At 47.9% G+C, this 20,355-nt stretch overlaps 2 protein-coding genes across 13 annotated transcripts in view; one reads left to right on the top strand and one right to left on the bottom strand.

Moving 5' to 3' along the window:
- The first annotated feature begins 5,935 nt into the window (after positions 1-5,935).
- SLC31A2 (solute carrier family 31 member 2) lies at positions 5,936-15,124 on the top strand. 8 transcript variants are annotated; one of them, XM_067743620.1, is made up of 8 exons: positions 5,936-6,042; positions 7,080-7,278; positions 8,735-8,788; positions 9,849-9,915; positions 12,087-12,134; positions 12,421-12,591; positions 12,814-13,003; positions 14,068-15,124. In XM_067743620.1, exons 4-8 carry the CDS (start codon positions 9,849-9,851, stop codon positions 14,234-14,236), a joined length of 645 nt encoding a protein of 214 aa, XP_067599721.1. In that variant the 5' UTR covers positions 5,936-6,042; positions 7,080-7,278; positions 8,735-8,788; the 3' UTR covers positions 14,237-15,124. The 8 variants fall into 8 exon arrangements, with proteins under 8 accessions (XP_067599721.1, XP_067599720.1, XP_067599726.1 ...); XM_067743619.1 differs by lacking the exon at positions 8,735-8,788; XM_067743625.1 differs by lacking the exons at positions 8,735-8,788; positions 12,087-12,134 and adding an exon at positions 11,329-11,494 and having other exon boundaries at positions 12,358-12,591.
- A 2,449-nt stretch (positions 15,125-17,573) lies between these two features.
- The window catches only part of FKBP15 (FKBP prolyl isomerase family member 15), a 55,649-nt gene continuing 52,867 nt past the window's right edge, over positions 17,574-20,355 (bottom strand). For 4 of the 5 annotated variants that reach the window (XM_067743604.1, XM_067743602.1, XM_067743606.1 and 1 more), the window contains exons 27-28: positions 19,672-19,768; positions 17,574-18,214 (exon numbers count right to left, since the gene is read on the bottom strand). In XM_067743604.1, the coding sequence (XP_067599705.1) occupies positions 18,137-18,214; positions 19,672-19,768 (175 nt within the window). In that variant the 3' untranslated portion in view covers positions 17,574-18,136. Of the gene's footprint in view, positions 18,215-18,256; positions 18,722-19,671; positions 19,769-20,355 lie in introns of those variants that run through there. The other variant, XM_067743603.1, reaches the window with a different exon arrangement.

Below are 20,355 nucleotides of genomic sequence, written 5' to 3'. Positions count from 1 at the left end.
GCTAGTGCTTCATCCAGCCAAAGAGGTTGAAGTGGTTCTGGAAACTTTGGTGGTGGTCACGGAAGTGGGTTCATAGGTCGGGGTGGCTTTGGTGGCAGCCGCCGTGGTGGTGGCTATGGTGGCAGTGGGGACGGCTATAATGGATTCGGTAATGATGGAAGCAATTTTGGAGGTGGCGGAAGCTACAATCATTCTGGCAATTACAGCAATCAATCTTCAAATTTTGGACCCATGAAAGGAGGAAACTTTGGAGGCCGAAGCTCTGGCCCCTATGGTGGTGGAGGCCAATGCTTTGTCAAACCACGAAACCAAGGTAGCTGTGGTGGTTCCAGCAGCAGCAATAGCTATGTCAATGGCAGAAGGTTTTAACTGCAAAGCTTAGCAGGAGAGGAGAGCCAGACAAGTGACAGGGAAGCTACAGGTTTGTGAACAGATTTGTGAACTCAGCCAAGCACAGTGGTGGCAGGGCCTCGCTGCTACAAAGAAGACATGTTTGAGACCATACACATGTGTACGGACAAAAAAAAACCCTCAAAGGCTGTATTTGTGACTAACTGTATAACAGGTTATTTTAGTTTCTGTTCTGTGGAAAGAGCCAAGCATTCCAACGAAGGGTTTTAATGTAGATTTTTTTTTTTTTTTTGCACCCATGCTGTTGATTGCTCAGTGTAATAGTCTGATCATGACACTGAATAAATGTGTCTTTTTTTTTTAATGCGCTGCGTAAAGTTAGTCTACTCTGAGGCCATTTTGGTAAACTACCCCAACAGTGTGAACTAAGAATTCCTTCAGGGTGATGCCAGGTTCTATTACAACCTGCTTGGATGGAGAAGCCATTGTCTTCAGAAACCTTGGCGTAGTTGAACTGAGAGTTACTGTGCTGTAACCTGGAGTTCACCATTAAAAGGGTCACCCAAGCAAAGTCATGGAATTTTTTTGTTATTCATATGATTGTTGGCACATCCCATGCAAACTATCTAAATTGAATTATGGTACCAGATAAAGTTACAGATGGGGATGAAGCTTGTGTATCATCCATTATCATGTGTAATCAATAAACGATTTAGTACCCTCAAAAAACAAAACCAACAAACAAAGAGACACGGTGCAAGTAAAGCATGGGATCTCAAGGCCCTGTTTGGGGTTGTCTCGGGAAGCATCTCAGGTACATTCGGGTAAAATGTGTGCACCTCCCCGGGGCCCCTTTTCCCACTGTAGTTGCGGGGAGGTCTCATCCCGCATCCTGCACATGCTAGTCTGAGGTTGTAACAGCTGCTCACAGCCTTCCACAGTGGGACACAGTGCTGGGCCAGGTGCAAGTTGGGGGGGCTTTTGTCTGCCACGGACTCACTGTAGACCCTGGGAAGTCCTATCCCCTCTCTGGGTGGCCACGTCTGGCCTTTTGGCCCCTGGATTGCTTCAAGAATCCAGGTTAACAGCGAGAGCCTTTGCAAACAGAGAGAAAGTGATTGCAGGGGGACTTGCTCCATGTTTACCCAGGAGGAATCAGGCTGATCTAAACGCCTGAGGTGATCGGTGAAAGGGAGTCACAGCCCAGACATGAGCAAAGGAGAGGGCTGAAAGGTAGGGTGCCCTCCAGGGATCTGTCTCCCACCTGCCTGTCCTCTGTTTAAGTTTTCCTAAGACTTCACAACTCAAGACCAGGGCTTCCTAAAGAAGCGCTCATCTTTTTTTAACCCCCTCTAAACAGGTTGTATGTTTATTTGTATGATCGGTGGTCTCTCTACCCCTGGTCCATGATTTTAGGAGGCAGGACCACACTTGGGTTTGCTATCATTGTTCCGACTGCAAGGTCTCTTGACCTCTCAGTTGCTCCTTCCCCAAGCTGGGGCATGGCCCTCTGTCCTGTCTGTCGCCATTCCCTCCAGGGCCTTCCCCTGGTGATCCAGAGGCCCCTCGCTTCAGGCTCCCTCTTCTAGGCTGAGGTATTCTGTGGGTTGGGGAAGGGAACCCCGCTTTACCTCGTGCTGCTCCACAAATTACTTTCTAACTTCTCCCACAAACCGCCCCAAACCTGCCACACTCTCATGGAGGCTGCCTCTGTTTCTGCCACTTCCTTCCTCTGAAGCCATGAAGCACAGAACGTGTGCCTGCTGGGGTTCATTCACTCATTCAATGATTGTTAATGGACAGTCTGTGTTGTGACATGAACTATTTACGGGACTGGGAGTGCCTTCTTGAATAAAAACACAGAAATCTCTGTTTTCCTTGAACTTGCATATGAGTGCAGAGAAAGGAAGAATAAATAACAAAATTAAACAGGATGCTACACAGTGATGCATACCATGGAAAAAAAACAAAGGAGAGTAAGCAGGGTGAAGGATACAAGAAGGATTGTAGTTTTAAATCAGGTGGTCAGGGTAGACTTCACTAAGAGTGACATTTGGGAAAGAAAAGGGAAACTGCAGGGAGAAAAACATACATTAAAAACACTTTGGTGGGCTTCCCTGGTGGCACAGTGGTTGAGAGTCTGCCTGCTAATGCAGGGGACACGGGTTCCAGCCCTGCTCTGGGAGGATCTCACATGCCGCAGAACAATTAGGCCCGTGAGCCACAACTACTGAGCCTGCGCGCCAGGAGCCTGTGCTCCGCAACAAGAGAGGCCGCGATAGTGAGAGGCCCGCGCACCGTGATGAAGAGTGGCCCCCACTCGCCGCAACTAGAGAAAGCCCTCGCACAGAAATGAAGACCCAACACAGCCAAAAATTACTTAATTAATTAATAAACTTCTACCCCTAACATCTTCTAAAAAAACAAACATTTTGGTGATTCTCTGTCCCAGAATAAGTTCCTCACTTTACACATGGCCTTCAGGTTGTCAGTGGCCTGGCTCCTGCTTTTCCCAACCTCACAAAGTCCATGCCACACACACACACACACACACACACACACACACAGACTCTGTCTCTACACTCTGATCAACCTCTGATGTGCATACTCTCCCTGTGCCGCACACACCAGATGCATAATGCTGTGTTATGTATTATGTATGTATTATACATTATGCTACTCAGAGCATAAATATGAAATAGTAGGTTTGGAACTTCCCTGGTGGTCCAGTGGTTAGGGCTCCGTGCTTCCAAAGTAGGGGGTGCGGGTTCGATCCCTGGTCGGGGAGCTAGGGATGCCACACGGCACAGACGCCCCGCAAAAAAAAAAAATAAAATAAAATAAAACAAAGTAAAATAAAATACTAGAGGTTTGTGGAAGAACGGGGGAGGTTAGCTGGATGGAGCTACATGGAAAACATGCTAAAATCCTAGCCATAGAGTGTTCAACCCCAAACTCAAGCTCACTTATAACTGCAGATCATCAGCATGTGAAGGGGCAGTTAGAGGTCATCCATTCCAGAGAGGCCCAGAGAGGGAGAGCGGTGCCCATGGGGTCACACAGACTTATCTGTGCATCAAGGTCAGATATTCTGCAGAAGTAATATTTTGTGCATGTAGGCTTTTCATGAGAACTCAAGTTCCTCTACTGAGCCTCAAAAGGAGAAATGACTAGTTGGATTTCCCCTCCACCAACTGACACGCATGAGCTGAGCACCCAATTTAAAGGGCCCCTGGCTGATCTCTGTGGCACCCGAGGCAGCACCATCTTTTCTGGCTGAGGATTCTGTTCTGTCCCAGGGCTCTGGGTGTGCACTGGAAAGACAAGGGCAGACTCTGTTGCTCCTCGGGAGGAGGGGAGTCTACAGGTTGTCAAGTACGGAATATGGAAAGAATCTCTTGCCATGGACCAAGGCTTGGCCATCTGTGGTATTATCTTATGAGCTGGGATTCTGTTCCCTGCCTGGGAGGCAGAGGAGGAGAGTCTCTGGTGGCTCAGAAAGAAAAGGGGCACTTCAGAACTTCAGGACTGTTAGAATCGTAACACACCCGAGGAAGTGAGAACAAAATGTGAAGGTCATCAGATTGTAACAAAGCCAACAAAAATAGTAAATGAATAAAGCTGTGTTGAAAATCCTTTGATGGGGTTTGGGGGAGTGGGGGAGTGCATGGGTGCCTGCCAGTGTGAAGGTCAAGTCTTCTTATCTCTGTTGCCCAGAGAGGTGAGAAATTACACCCAAAGCACCAAGCCCTTGGAGTCCAGATGCTTCAAGAATACCTCTTCTCCCCATTGCTTTCTCCATGGCACCTAGCACATCCCTGACAGCAGCGGCCCTCCCTCCCAGACCTCCTCACAGTGCTGGCCCTGTACTCTTTCCCCGAGGCTGCCCCAATCCCTGATTTCCCTCAACTCTCACTGTCTTTCAGATTGAGGCCCTTAGAAGCTGTGTGACCTTGAGCAAGTGGCTTGACCGTTGAAGTGGCTTCCTCTCTTAGTGTTGTTGAACCCAAGTTCGTGTGCCTGACGCACAGTGAGGCCAAAGAAACCAAAACGTCGGCGTTTGGAGCAGACATAAGTTTATTGCAGGGCCGAGCAAGAAGAACAGGGCAACTCACGCTCAAAAGACCCAAAATCCCCGATGGGCTTCAGGGAAGCATTTTTAAAGGCAGGGTGAGGGAGGGGCATCGCAGGGTGTGTGATCAGCTGGTGCACAATTCTCTGATTGGTTGATGGTGAGGTAACAGGTTGGTGTCACAGGGGTCAACATTATTAATCCTCAGGCTCCAGTGGGTCTGGGGGTTCCATTCTCATGATCATCTAGTAGTCAACTTCTTCTGTTAGTTGGGGTAAAACAACTCAGGAAATTTGCATCAGATACTGTTATCTAGGTACTTCAGGGAGGAATTAAAAAGATTCTGTGACTGCCACATGGCTGATTTACTGTTTAAATTCTTACCTGTTTCTCCTGGCCCAACTGCTATTTTTGTCACTACATGTTCACCCTTTCAATCACTAATTCTTGAGTCAGGGGAGGCTTAGGAGACTAAAGCTTTTCTACAAAGAAGAGGCAGACAGAGGACATGCTGGGAGGGGTCTGTCCCTGGAAGGCCCCATAGGGTCCTACTCAGTTACAACAGAACAGAAATATTTGCTGCTAACGATGACAATGGCTATCATTTTTTGAGCAAGCTCCCACTGCCAGGTTCTATGCTGATAATTTAACACACAAGACTTCATTTAAGGCTTACAATACCTCTATGACATAGATTCTACTATTCTTTCCATTTTACTGACTGACCAGGAAACCAAGGCTCAAAATATAAAGCCATTTGCTGGAGGTCCCATAGCTAGTTCTTGCTGGCTCAGGATTTGAACTGAGGTCACACTCCAGGTTCAAGGTCTGCTAGTAAGGTTCAAGGTCTCTGGAAAGGTTTCTCTAAGAAGCCACTTTCCTCATAGAAGGACTGGCAAAGAGTTCTTCTAAATATATTTAGGATACTAAATATATTTTAAATTAAATACTGTTAAAAGTCCCTCATCCCCTATAAAACTTCCCCAAAAAACTGAATGGGTGAAATGGACAAACAATACAGAAAAGTAGAAATACCAATAAGAAAAAAGTTTCCCATCCTAGTAATCAAAGCAATACAAATTAAATTTACAACTGTGTATTGCTTTTCACTTATCAGATTGGAAAAGAAAAAAAAAGAAGAATGGCTACATTAAAAGCCTAGGGCATAATTTCTTTAATTTACTTCTAATTTGTTTCTATTAAGTCCATAGGATGGACTCTTCAATATATAACTCAACATGTGTTAAGCTTCGTACGGTTTATTATAACAAGCAATAAATCTTTTTATGATAATTGCGAAGTCAAGTGCAAAACAGAATGGGGCCAAACGGAAGGCAGGAGGGAGTCCGCTGTGCTGGCGGCTCTGGCCCAGCGACCCGCTTGGCTTGGGACCTGGGGCTCGGCAGGGGGTCCGGCACGTGGGTGCGCCCGAGGACGCGCTGAGTGGGGCGCGCCGTGGGGACCACAACTCCCAGGCGCCCGCGCGCGCCTCGCCCCGGCCACGTGACTGCGCGGCATCTGCTGCGATCCCGGCGGCTGCGGGCGGGACTTGGAGCCCGGAGACCCGAGCGAGCAGACGCGGCTCCGGGGCCTGGCCGCCCAGCCTGCTCACCATGGCGGTGAGTCCGGGCGCCGCCGAGAGGAGCGGACGCGGGGTGGGCGCTGGGGCGGGGTCCCAGGAGCAGCCGACCTCTGGCATCCCGAGGTGCCCGCCGCCCGTGGCCGAGGGCCGGTGAGGGGGTGTGTTGGCAGCCTTGTCAACCGCGGGAACAGGGCTGGGGGCACGCGAGAGGCAGCGCCGGCCGCGTCTTTGGGGTTTCCTTTTTATTTGTCCCTCCTGCTGGGAGTCAGTCCCGCTCGACGAGCAGTCATTACGCGCAGCTGTGGGGCAGCTGAGGGTCGGGGCGCGGTGGGTGAAGACGGAGTTGAGGGTCCCCAGCTCTGGGCGCAGTGACTTGGGAGAGATTCTGGGAAGGCTCCCACGAAGAGGGAATGCCCGGAGCATTTCAGCCTGAGGCCGGGCGCGCACACACCCCCGGACCGGTTCCCTGTCTTGCAAGTTCGTGGTCTGATTCTTTTGGGGAAAAAAAAACCAGAGCCGGCTACTTTCCATCTTCCCTACACTTGGGTTAGAAATAGCGTTTCAGATAAACTAGTTTTCTTGGTAGAGTTCACCTGGGCTGGAGAGAATGACAGCTTGCAAACCTCTTTGGTCTTTGAATAAATCATATACGCAATTTTCTTCATCCCATGAAGAATGTCGTAGAATTGAAGATTCAGGAAGCCAATGCACGTCATTTAGTCAAACGCACACACCCCCCTCCTGCCGGTCCTCTAAAAGGGGAAACGGATGGGAAGAGCTTATGTGAAAAGTTACCCAGGGACTTCCCTGGTGGTCCAGTGGTTGAGACTCTGCGCTTCCAATGCGGAGGACGTGGGTTCCGTCCCTGGCCGAGGAACTGAGATCCCACATGCCACTCTGCGCGGCCAAATAATTAAAAAAAAAAAAAAAAAAATCCCCAGTCAGCGGCACGACAGCGACCTTAATCTTCCTCTAAACTCTTCGGGTTATAACTGAGGGCAAAAGTGTAAGTAACCCCAAATGAGAAAATAAAGAAGAAAGCAAGTCCCATGATTGCTCTCTTCTTCACCACAGCCCCTCCCTAGGAGGGTGGGGCCCTGAACAAGGAGCAGATAACTCAGCTACTGGAGGCCCGGATTTATCCTAAGCAGTGAAACAGGATGAGAGGCCCGCCCCTTGCATATCTGACCACGGGACTATTTAACTGAAAACTGCAGCTCCAAGTCAGGGTGTGCTGATTTGAATCTTTGTCTGCTGTGAAAAGGCAAGAGAGGTGAGTCTTTGTCCCTCCCTGGCTCCTTACTCCCCAGTGGGGTGGACACTCTGTATGGACACTTTCAGCTTGGAAATACTGGACTGTCCATCTTCCCCTAGCTGCCTCCTGCTTCAGAAGATGTCCTAGCCACCTGCCTCACTGGATGGGTTAGGTGTCCCCCAGGGGTCTTCATCCCCAGTACCCCAGCTGGCTCCCCTGTGCCTCTCCCCCTTGCTGAATACATACACCCCGTTGTAATATCTGTTCACTCCCTCTCCCCTAACAGATGCTAGCTCCTTGGGGGCCAAGGACTTGTCTCATTTATCTCTCTATCTCCAGCACCTGCATCCCCAGCACAGCAATGCTTATTGATTGAATTAATTGTACTGTTTGGTGGGTGTTCAGGTCTATTGCAAAAACTGTTTGGGGCCCCAGAGATAGCTGGCTCAGGCCCAAGGATGACAGAAGGAACCCAGTTATGGAACCTCTCTGATTAATTAGCCACAGGGGACATTCCAGTCATGCCAACTGCTTTATCACATGAACTCAGAGAAGGGGTAGAAGCACCTCCCTCCACCCCACCTGCAGAGAAGGTGCCAGAGGCTTCTGAAATTGCATGAGCGCACCTCCAGTATAAATGGAATTTCACAGGATTATTCGTACCCGTGTGTTTCTGCATATTAATCTTTTGTGAACATTTTGCCACCTCAACTGATATTCTCTTTGAAATCTTAACACGGCATGTCCCTGGGTAGTAGGACTCAAAATGAGTTTTACTTTCTTTTTGGTATTGTTTCAGCTTTCTACATTGAGCCAGTATCACTTTCATACTAGGGAGATAAAAAGCTACTTTTATTTTAAAATTATTCAACAGGATTTTTAAAAGACTGCCTAGGTTTCCATTTTCGTCTTATGAGGTCTCGGACAAATCCATTCCCCTATTGGGACTCCTTTTCCCCATCTGCAAAGGAGAAGGGGTTAGAAAGGGACTAGAATTGGACTAGATCAATGTTTTCCACACTGAATTTCAGCAGAGCTCCCATGTCTCTCCCCTCTTCACCCAGAGCCCTGCGTTTTATATAGTGGAGTTACAAGGAAGATTTTATTTGCTGGTGTCCCGTGGAAAAAAAGTGAAAACCAGGGGACTAAAAATTCTCTGAGAAAATAATTAAGTCCTGGAGATGTAATGTACCACCATGGTGACTAGTTAATAATACTGTATATTTGAAAGTTGCTGAAAGTAGATCTTCAAAGTTTTCATCACAAGAAAGAAAAATTGTAACTGTCTTGATGGATGTTAACTAGACTTCTTGTGGTGATCATTTTGCAATATATACATATATCGAATCATGTTGTACACCTGAAACTAATATGTTATTTGTCAATTATATCTCAATTAAAAAAAAACAACTTTCTGAGGACACTTCTAGCTCTGGCGTTTGAGGATTCTAATATTTGGCCATTGTCTTTGAAGGCAAAGGCTTCCACCAGCTGACCCCAGGATCTCAGCCAGGATCTCCTCAGCTGGGTGAGCACTGACAGTGTTTCTAGAGCTGCTTCTGCTGGCTGAGGTCTTACGTTGTGACAAGAGGGAAACTTCTGTTCCTTGAGAGGGTGAACTGATTGATCTCTCTGGCTTTAACCTTGCCAAACATAGTCATTAAGCCTGGTACAGGCATTTAGAATCACCATTCAGTTCCCATCTTGTTCTCCTTTCTTGGTCATTGAGAGGCAGCATAGATGGATAGGGCTTTGGATCTAACTAGGCTCGAGTTTGAATCCCAGTTCTGCCAACTTGTTAGCTTTGTGACCTTCAGCAAATTACTTAACTTTTCAGAGCCTGGTTCCCCGTTTTCCTTCCTGTAAGCTGGATCTAATTGGCCCTGTCACACAGAAGACTGGTGAAATGAGATAATATATGAAAAGCCCTTGATGCCACCCTGAACACAGGGTGGACCAGCTGCTTTTCGAGAAGAGCCTTCAGACAGATGCTGTGCACGCATTGCTTCTACCTTCATTCTTTCTATAAGACTGTGCGTTCATCAAGGGCAGAGACGTTAACCTTTGTCCATAATGTTGGGCACACAATTGGGCTCAGCAAATGTTTAGTGAATTTCAAGCCAACAGGTGGGCGGTACAGACTGAAGACAGCTGTCCCTGGGCCCTTTCATGATAAACACTGCTGGAGCAGAACAGCTGGGGCCCAGGGGGTAAGAAGAGGTAGTCATTCCTCAGTCTAGTGCTTCTCCCATTGGCTTTGGAGGGCACAGGGGAGTCATCTCAGCATGACCTGAGAGCACTGTGACCCAATTGGCCCAGTGAGGATGGGCAACTCCCCACCAACACCTTACTTCTACCTGGAACAGGGCCAGCTCAACTATAGCTGTACTGCTGACCCACTGTGGGACCCTGGGCAAGTCCCTGCCTTGTCTGGCCTCATTTGGCCCTGATGGCCCCTAATGGCCCTTCCAGCACTTAAGTCCAGTGACCTCATTTTCCTGGGCCTTTACAAGAGGTTGCTGGAGAGCATTAGGGAACACAGTTTCCACTGCCCTAAGCCCCCTGTGATGCAGTCCCTTCTCTTTCAGATGCATTTCATCTTCTCAGATGAGGTAGTGCTTCTCTTTGATTTCTGGAGTGTCCACAGTCCTGCAGGTAAGAATTGGGAAGCCTTGTACCTCCAGGCAGTGGGAACCTGGGTTCTCGTTATTGTTATTCTCGGTGGACAGTTTAGCGATCCTGACTCCTCTTGCATAAACATTGAGCGGGAACTTTGCATTTATAATTCCATTTGGAACCACTGCCCTTCAGATTGCAAAGGGCTCTGTTATCTCACTGATGCTCACAAAGGCCCAGAGAGAGGCTAGGAGGTGCAGCTTTCCCCTCTATTACAGGGGAGGGGACTGAAGCCCAGAGAGGGGAAAAGACTCGTCCAGGGTCACACAGAGTAAGTAAGCATCAGAGCCAGAACTAGATCAAAGCCTCTTGTTACCTCTTAGCACCTCCCTTATACAGGGTTCACTGTCCAGCATCAGATCAGAAGCCCAGAGCAGCTGCTGCAGCCGTTGACCTCAGATGAGAAGAGTATTCCTTTAACTTGAAAAGGCAGAGTCGGGCACTAATTCATGATGGAGTTTTATTTCCACTTAAGTACTTGCATTTAAAAAATAGGCTGGTGAGATGAGAGCTTTCACTCCCATGATCCAGTTATCTCTGTTAGGAGCCCACATCTCCCATTTGCCCATTCTCTCCAATCCTTCTAGCTCTTTCTAGCTCTTTCTACTTTCTCCTCTTATATACCTTTAGACCCGATTCATATTTGTGTTCTTCCACGTGTCGCCATTTTTACTTTCTGGTTTTATAATCTCTGCTGGCAACCTATGGATGGAAATTGCATTGATCACAATATTCAGTACACATCAGCCACCTACCAGGATCTCTAAAACCTGGGAATGGACTATGAAAGGCATTGTAACATTAGTAGAAGGAACACAGGCATTAGAAACGGAGTAGGATATGTTATTTCCTAGCTGAGTAGCTTTATTCAGTTACTTAGTGCATTGAAGTCTGTTATTACATCTGTTAATAGAAATAATACATGTTTCTCAAAAGTTATTTTGAAATAGTACATGTGATTTTGTTAACTATAGCTTGCTAGGCAGATTGTAAAATACAAGTGACTACAAGAGGACTGTTCTTACATCAGTGATGATAGTGGCAAAGGCAAAGATTATGAATAATCCAGTTCTACACAGCTGAGGTCCATTTAAAACAATTTTAAAGACTGCAGTGTTTTGGAAGTGTCAATTCTTAGTTCTTAATTTATTCATTCAATAAATTTTGTTGAGTACCTTCAAAAAATAAAATAAAAATAGACTGGAAGCAGCCCAAATGTCCATCATTGCAGGTACTGATCAAATGAACTATGGCCCTCCCTACAATGTGTTACCACTCCAGTAATCTACTGTGGGGTAGACCTAGTGGCTTAAAACAGCAGTCATTTTATTCTTTCTCAAGGTTCTGAGTTGACTGGGCTCAGCTAAGCAGGCCTCAAAGTCTCTTATGCAGGTATAATCAGACAGTGGCTGGAACTGGAGTCATCTTGAAGACTTACTCTCATGTCTACTGATTGGTGCTGGTTGTAAGCTGGGACTCTCAGCAGGTGTTGTTAGCTGAGGTCCTTGTGGCAGGGCGGCTAGGTTCCAAGAGTGAATGAGTGTCCCAGGAGAAAAAGGTAGGGGGGGAAGAAAAGAAAGAGAACAAGGTAAAAAAAACAAAAAACCCCACAAAAACTCATGCCTAGTTTTTAAGACCTAGCCTTGGAAATCAGAGAACATCACTTCCACCTTTACTGCTTGAGGCAGTCACAGAGGTCTTCTCAGGCTAAAGGGGAGGGAACGTGGACCACAGCACTTGATGGCGGGAGTGTTGACATTGTAAGATGAACATGTGGGGTGAGATACAGTGAGGTAGCCATCTTTGGAGAATCTAATCTATCACAGATGTTACGAAGCCAGAGAATAAGGTAGATCAGTGTGAACTAAGGGGAACGCATGCACGATGTACAGTTGGATGACAATGTCAGATGCTGAAGAGTATGCACAGATAGGGTGCTGTCATTTAGACAGAGGTTTATATATACATTGAGTATCTCTGGAAAGCTATATACACAGAGGCTGCTTTAGACAGGGGCATTGGAGTTTTGGGAGACTAGGCTGGGAAGAATACTTACTTTTCACTGTATACCCTTTTGTACTGTTTGAATTTGTACCATGTGCATGCAATTACCTGTAATTTTATATTTCAAAAACCTGCATCTTTTGCCGATGATTTCCTCCTGGAGGCCCCCCAGAATACTATAGCTGGACCACTTAGTATCCCTCCACTTGTAAAAGAGAAGTAGCAATTAGCAGTTAATTTTACACAGCAGTTCTAGTAAGCACTTAATGTTTTCTGTAAAATAGCTGGTTTCTTCCCACTATTACAAAAGTAGTACACAGTAGAAACTTAGGGAAATTCGGTGAACAGAAAATAAAAAACTGTATCCTAATTTGCTGAGATAATTATGACTCCTTTATCGTATCTCCTTCCTTCCAGACTTTTCTGTATATGCACACGTAAACAGGAACTTGCTATACATGCTTCTTCCTTAACAAGAAGTCAGCACAGAGACTTGGGCTGCCTGCTGGGGCGCAGCTGGAGCAGTGGGGCACAGATGGCTTCTCCCCCCACCAAGCCCCTCACCATGCTCCCGCCGATCCCCCCCACCCCCGGCACCGGCCCCCAGCTTTGCCGGGAAGCTTCTCTTCGTGATCTCAAAGCCACACTCCAGTAGGCCACCCCCATCAAGAAAGGGCTGGAGGGGGAAAGCAACAGGAAGTTCTGAGCCCAGCAAGGGTGGGGAAGAAGATGAGAGAGGGAGGGAGAAGGAATGGATTCACAGTGGCTGGGGGAGGTACCCTTTTGCCTCCTGTGCCAGTTCCCCGGGTAAGCTGGCAGAAGAGGAGCTGTGCTTGCCTGGCTGGGCCTCTGTAACCCAGCCTCCTTTGACAGGCATGGCCCTTTCGGTGTTGGTCGTCTTGCTCCTGGCTGTGTTGTATGAAGGCATCAAGGTTGGCAAAGCCAGGCTGCTCCACCAGGCCCTGACAAGCCTGTCCATCTCCACCAGCCAGCAGCTCATTGAAGAGACAGACCAGAATTCTACAAGCTCAGACTCCCCCCACGTCAGCAGAACCCACCTCAGGTAACAGACTCCGGACGGCGGGGGTTGGGAGGGGGGAAGGCAGAGTTCTTACATTCACCCTGAGAGCTAGCCTGGGCCCACAGGGCACTTAGCCCCACTTCCCAGAAAGGAAATTGAGGCCCAGGGAAGGACCAGGACTTGCTGAAGTGCTTACGGTTAGTAAGTAGTGACGTGAGCTAGAGCCCAGGTCTCCTAATGCCCAGGCTGGAGCTCTCTGAACAGCCACGTGGGAGGCTCCAATCTTCAGGACTCTGGTGCAGGCCTCAGTCTAGCAACAGGGGTGTCCACCCAGCCCTCCCCCAAATCTCAGCAGGCTTCCTTAGGTCACTAAGGCTTCCAAACCCAAGATGGGACCTGTGGCTGTCCCCCCACAAATAAGAATTGCTGTCAGCAATGTATCCAGCTTGGTGGTGGAGGCGGGGGTGGCCTCTCTCTCCTTTCTTCCCTTCTGTTCTGATAGGACAGCCACTTAGGATCCCCCTTCTGCCCTCTCTGCAGCTCCAGCTGTGCTTAACGGGCCTGCCTGTTTCTTACATGAGTGCCTCAAATAGTCACAACCCCGCTGCAAGGGACGTATTTTCTTACCTGTTTTACTGATGAGGAAATTTAAGTTCAAATAGGTTAAGACATTTGTGCTAAGCCACAGTTAGTAAGTGGCAGAGCTAGGAATTAATCTGTCAACAAAGTCCATGCTCTTTCCATTGTAATACTGCCTCTCACAGTAGATTCAGGAAAAAAAAATCTGCCTTACTGATGATTTTGTATTATCCCTTGTCAGATGTGACAGATTACATATCTCATTCTCCCTTTTTGCCCTGGATACCAGGAAGCTCAGAGCTAAATGTGGTGGAGAAGTGATTATCCTAAACTCCTTGCACAGGTCCCTCTTCCCCTCTCAATCACTGTTTTCTGATATGTCTCTTTAAAAAGAAATCTCTCCTGGGTTGAGCATACAAATTATAAATAAGCTAGTCCTGTAACTCAGCTGCTCTTTCTACTCCCTGACACCAACTCCTAGCTTCCAGCTCATTACCAACATTGACTTGGCTCTCCTTTTTATCCAGGTGGTTCTTGTGTCACTTCGGCCAGTCTCTACTTCATGTCGCTCAGGTGGTCATCGGCTACTTCATGATGCTGGCTGTTATGTCCTACAACACCTGGATTTTCTTCGGCGTGGTCCTGGGCTCAGGTGTGGGCTACTACCTAGCCTATCCACTTCTCAGCATGACTTAGCTGGTGACAGCGTGCAGGCTCTGGGAGCTGGAGAGAGCTGGGGCCCCTCCTTCCAGACATTGAACTTCCAGCCCCACATCTCCTTTTTCTTCTGTTGGCTGTTCTCACGGCATCCCCAGCTCCTGGAAACTTTCAGCTGAAGCCAGCACTTGCTCCCTGGAGTTGAGGCCACTGTAGCTCCTCAGCCAGGCTGCAGAGGGCCCAAACATAGTGTTTCTGTGCCTTAAGAAGGGTGCTGTGACCAGAGGGTGAACGGAGAGACCAGAACCCGGGGGGCAGGTTTCATGATGATGGCAGCATCTGCAGGACCTGTTTCCCTTTCTTGGGGGGAGAGTGACAGCAGACTAAAGGCAGAAAAGCAGGACTGTCAGCAAGGCTTTCACCTATCCTCCAAATAGAGTGAGCTCCTCCCATCAGACAGCACTGCCTGCAGGAAGATGATACTTCAATGGCTTTAGGTGTCAGGGAGCTCTTCATGGCCTTAATTCCCCCCTTATCCTGATCCTCCTTCTATGCAAAACCAAGAACTGCACTGAATAATATTCAATACAAATGTTCTTTATTTATTACTTACTGCTCACCCATAATGATCTGGTAGGGAAACATGATTCATCCATTTAAAATACTGAGTAAGCCACAGGGGGTACTGACTGAAGATGCAATAAAGCAGTCAAACCAAAGCATTGCACTAGTAGAGTTAGGTGGGGCTCTTCAGATACGTGAACCTTTTCACTTTCAAGAAAAGGAAAGAACAGACCCAGGGAGAGAAAATCACTGCTGTATACTGTAACGTCTACATTCAGGTACCTCGTGGGCTAGAAGAAAGATCTGAAGCTTTGAGAATTTAAAAAGAAATATATTTTAATAAATATATATTTTTAAATAGTCTGTGACTGTTTTTCTGTTTCTCCTCATTCACACAGCAAGCTCATGTAACCCTGATAACAACTGCAGGAGCTGAGTGGGGCCAGTTGCCTGGTAGTGCTGGCAGTAGGGCTGTCCAAAGACTGAGTCTGTCTGTCTGCTAAGAGGACAACTCTGTGCTCAGCGAAACCCAGCCCTGAAACACCATTCCCTCAGGCAGACACCCCCAATGCCAGCCTAGTCAACAAACCATTCTTTTGTGCACGTAACAGACATTGATGGTGAACCTGCTATGAGAAAAATGTCACATGGACTATAAACGCCCGTGTCAGCACAATTATTAGCACCTTCTCTCCCTGAGGGCAGAAGCAAAAATATATCAAAACCACTTTTAAAAATTTACAGTAAGAAATAGCTGTAACAAAGTATAGCACGTGACGCCTTCAGTATTGATCAGTCAGTGCATTCTCCCCAAATAAGCAGTTAGAAAGCTGCTCAGCGTCACAACAAGTATAAGATTTCTTGTCTTGCTGATGGAGGCTCTGGCATCCACTTATGTGTCCTGACCAGCTAAGGCTCCACCCCTGCCCTCGGGCACTGCTGAAATAAGACTCTCCATAGGTGGGTGACCAGCAACCTCTTCAGTTTGAGTCTATTTTTTTTTAAAATAAATTTATTTATTTATTTTTGGCTGCGTTGGGTCTTTGTTGCTGTGTGCTGGCTTTCTCTAGTTGCGGCGGCTTCTCTTGTTGCAGAGCACAGGCTCTAGGCATGTGGGCTTCAGTAGTTGCACATGCACTTAGTTGCTCCGCAGCATGTGGGATCTTCCTGGACCAGGGCTCAAACCCACGTTCCCTGCGTTGGCAGGCGGAGTCTTAACAACTGCGCCACCAGGGAAGTCCCTGATAGTCTCTTTAAATGCAGTAATACATCTGAGGCTTTCACAGCGTGAAGGGCTTTTTAAAAAAAATCTATGCTCTAGAGAAATGGACTATGTGGCCAAGTTAAGTAGGCACAGTCAACGTTCTTCAGAGCCAAATCACAAAAGGTGGTATTTTCTCTACTTGGTTTTTTTTTTAATTTAACAAACACCTATATAGTGCGTATTATGTGCCAGGCAGTGTTCTAAGCACTTTACAATATTAACTCATTTAATCCCCACAATAAGGTAGAAACTATTTCTGTCCTTGTCTTACAGATGAGGAAGCTTAGGCACACAGAAGTTAAATAAAGTCACCCAGCTAATAAGTGGCAGAGCTAGGATGCAGAGCCAGGCAGCCTGGGCTGGAGTCTGTTCATCAACTCAGATGAGGGTTGAGGCTGAGCGTGTATTTCTGACAAACATCACTGCCCTCCTCCCTCAACCCAAGATGAATGCTGCTGGGGTGGCCAAGAGCCCTGGCTCCGGAATCCAATGACCAGGATTTGAATTCTTGTCCTGCTGCTTACTAGCTATGTAACTTTGGACAGGTTACTTTACCTCTCTAAGCCTCAGTCTCTCTATAAAACAAGGACAACAGTGTCTCCTGCAAGGGTTGCTGGGGGTGAGACAGTCTGGGTAAAGTACTCCACAACAGTGCCTATTTGTTGAACAACAAAGTTTAGTAAATGGTAGGTTTTACTGCCTCCCAGGCCCACAAATGGGAGACACACTCAAAGCTGTCATCAAAAAGGATGATGTCAGGTCAGATGGAGTGGAATTCAGGTTCCTATCTTATAAACATTTCAAATCAGGGAACATTTTTATTAAAATTATTCTACTTTTTGGGCTTCCCTGTGGTGCAGTGGTTGAGAGTCTGCCTGCCGATGCAGGGGACACGGGTTCGTGCCCCGGTCCGGGAAGATCCCACATGCCGCAGAGCGGCTGGGCCCGTGAGCCATGGCCGCTGAGCCTGTGCATCCGGAGCCTGTGCTCCGCAACGGGAGAGGCCACAGCGGTGAGAGGCCCGCGTACTGCAAAAAAAAAAAACAAAAACAAACAAAAATTATTCTACTTTTTGAAGACCTGCTGCATGGTCTTTAGAAAATCCTGGAATAAGTAAAATGACCACAGATATTTTCTCAGTATTCCCTACATTAGTCCTGGGCCTAAACTCAGAGGGAATGGAAGGTGCTCTCAAAGTGAAGACTCAATCTCTCAGGTGCCATCATGGATGACAAGAGAACACAGGGACCCTCCCACCTTCTCTGCATGGCTTCCTAGGGTGTAGGACTACACCTGCAGGAGCCAGTGGATGACAGGACTGGTCCTCAGACAACCCTGCTGCCCTGAGCCTTAAAGTAGCTGGGATGAGCTGGGATAGCAGAGTGGTGACCTTCTTTGAAAGCCTAAAAGTTCCAGGGTTAAGTACAAAAGGGAACATGTCACAATGCTTTCATGCATGTTAACCAACCCAGATCTGTTACAGTTCCTACCCTTAGATTCCCAGAGAGCACAGACTGCCCTCAGAACCAAATTCGATTTCACCCTGAGTCAAGTTTCATTGCAAACATTTATTTTAGTTTTGTTAATTTCAAATATTCATTGACCTCTTATATCAGCTTTAAGGCAGAGAAAAGATATATGTCCCAGCACTGCAGGCAAGGCTGTTAACTGAACCGGGTTTAGATGGTATACTCCACCCTCGGTTCTACCAGGGAGACCTAACCCCAGGTGACAGTCTTGTTGCTGGGACACAGTTGAGTACTGAGAGGCAGATCAGTCTGAGAGTTCAGAGAATAAAAAGCTTGGGAGTGGGCAGGACTCTTGTAGGGACTGGCTGAAGGGGAGCCCCCCAGCCCTTCTTCCATGGGGGACTCTGAGGCAGGACCATGGCGGGCTGCTGACAACCCCAGCGTTCTGAAGACAGGTTCACACTCTGCTTCACCTGGCCAGGCGGGAGCTCAGAAATCGGCTAACTCAGATATCTGAACTACTGTCCTCAGGATGCTCACCTTCACCTCACCCTGTGGCTCGTCTAGACCCAGGGCTGGATGTGCAAAATCATGCTTAGGGAAAGGTTGGTAGAGAAACCTTTGCACCAGTTTCCTGGGTCTTCATCCCAGCCAGTCAATGTCCTCGTCATCATCATCATCTCCAAAAAGGGGTGTTGGGGGCGGGCGTCCCTTCATGCTCTGACAAAACAGGAAAGAGCAGTCAGTCCTCACTTGTCCCTGCACCACCAGATGGACTTCCCGCCTGGGCAAGGTGAAGTGACCAGCATCTGTTCCCGGCTCCAGGTTGGAAGGGAGGTTGCTGGTTAGGGTTTTACTGAAAGGACCAACCCTGAGGCCAGCAAACCCTAGGCTTCCAGAAAAGCTGAGACAAGCAGTCAGAGAAGGGAGGCAATCTTTCAACACAGAGACAAGAAGACCAACTTTGTTTGGCTAATTTTGTCATTTATTTAAGAAACGTGTACTGATTGGACAGGTTTCCTCTCATGTGGTAACTTACACATTTCGTGTCAGAAAGGAAGGGTCGAAGGGCAAAGTGGGAGTAGGATGAAGGAACAGAGAAGCAGACAGACCTCAGGGAAGAGGATGCAGGAGGATGAAGGGAAGCAGGGAAGAATACAATCACATTTGAAAAAATGACGCTGTGGCCTGAGGCGGTCTGTCTGGCTCTGGACGCGGCCCCACCATCTGAGAGAGAGTCGAGTTCAGAGGCTTGGCCACATGACCAAGTGGAGAATCCCAAGATGAAGAAACCCCAGGAACCCAGGGCCACAGCCTCCTAGCCCTAGTCTCCCTCCCTCCCTCACACCCTCCAATCAGGTAGGAGGATAAGGGGGATTAAGGGGCCTCCGAGGAAACTCTCCTCTCTTCTCATGACTTGAGCCCCTGGCCTTCTTCTTCCGGATTGGCAGGGAACAGGTCCCATGGGGGCAGCGGGGATTGATGCTGGAGAAGGCACACTGAGTGTCCTCTACTAAGGTACCTTCTGCTCTGGTGGCCTTCCCTTTGGATGGTCCCGTGAAGACTGATCATGGGCCAGAGTAGTTCCCGAGAAGTGAGGCTACGCTATCAGGGCTTAACCCATTTTCTGCCCAGGGATGTTGTGACAAAACAAGGCAGCTGATTAGAAAGCAGGCTGATGAAGCAGAAAATGCTTAGAAACAGGTGGTCTTAGTAGGAGCCTGGGGTTGTAGTCCTGGCTCTGCCATTAACTCACTCTTGGCTTTAGGTAAATCATCCTTCTGAGCCTCAGTCTGTTTGTGAATGAGGATGCCAGACAAGAAGATCATCAAAGTCCTTTCCAATTCTAAAATATAATCCCTTAGCAGAGCTGAGGAAGCCTGAGGCTTCAGCACTCTAGTACAGGACGAAGCAGCCCGACTTTCTTTACTTAAAGTAGAAACCACTGCTGCATGAATGGAGACTGTGGTCCTTTGTCAAGAATAAAGTGGTATCTGACCACCCCCACCATGCTTACAGAGCTGCCCCCTCCCAACCCCAAGCCTGCTCCCACAGGGCCCTGAGCACAGAGCCCAGGGAGAGGGCCACCAACAGACTCCACTCCTCTTCTCACAGCCAGCAGGGAAGGGCCCCCAGGGAGCAGTGTGAGGACTTGGCAGCGCCTGGGACTTCCTTACCACCTCGTCTTCATCCTCCTCCTCAGCCTGTGCTTTGGGCCTGGGAACTTTCAGAGTTGTCCCTTTAAACAGTTCATCCTCTTCATCCTCAGAGAGACTGAAAGAAAAATCAGGAAAACCAAGTCATAGGAAAATGTTGTTTCTGCTCCAGGCCACAATGCCCACAGGCTCTGGGTTAAGAATCCAACAGAATCCTGGGGTAATCACCCAGGAATTCCTCCCTCTCCACACTGGCCTCCCAGCACTCTTGACTCCCTCCATAACCTACAGAGCGATTTTTTTTTAAATAATTTTTAAAATAGATTTATTTATTTATATTTATTATTTATTTTTGGCTGCAGTGGGTTTTCGCTGCTGCACGCAGGCTTCTCATTGGGGTGGCTTCTCTTGCTGCAGAGCACAGGCTTTAGGCGTGTGGGCTTCAGTAGTTGTGGCATGCGGGCTCAGTGGTTGTGGCTCTCGGGCTTAGTTGCTCCGTGGCATGTGGGATCTTCCTGGACCAGGGCTCGAAACTGTCCCCTGCACTGGCAGGTGGATTCTTAACCACTGCACCACCAGGGAAGTCTCCAGAGCGATCTTTTAAAGCCGGTAAATCAGACCATGGCACCCTTCTGCTTAAACCCCTTTAATAGCTTTTCACTGCACTTGAAGTCCAAACTTCCAACAGTGACAACAAAATCTCAC

This window comes from Pseudorca crassidens, chromosome 7 (assembly GCF_039906515.1).
Source record: "Pseudorca crassidens isolate mPseCra1 chromosome 7, mPseCra1.hap1, whole genome shotgun sequence".
In the NCBI taxonomy this organism is placed as follows: Eukaryota; Metazoa; Chordata; class Mammalia; order Artiodactyla; family Delphinidae; genus Pseudorca; species Pseudorca crassidens.
The sequence above is the reverse complement of the archived record's forward strand: the minus strand, read 5'-3'. Positions and strand labels throughout refer to the sequence as shown.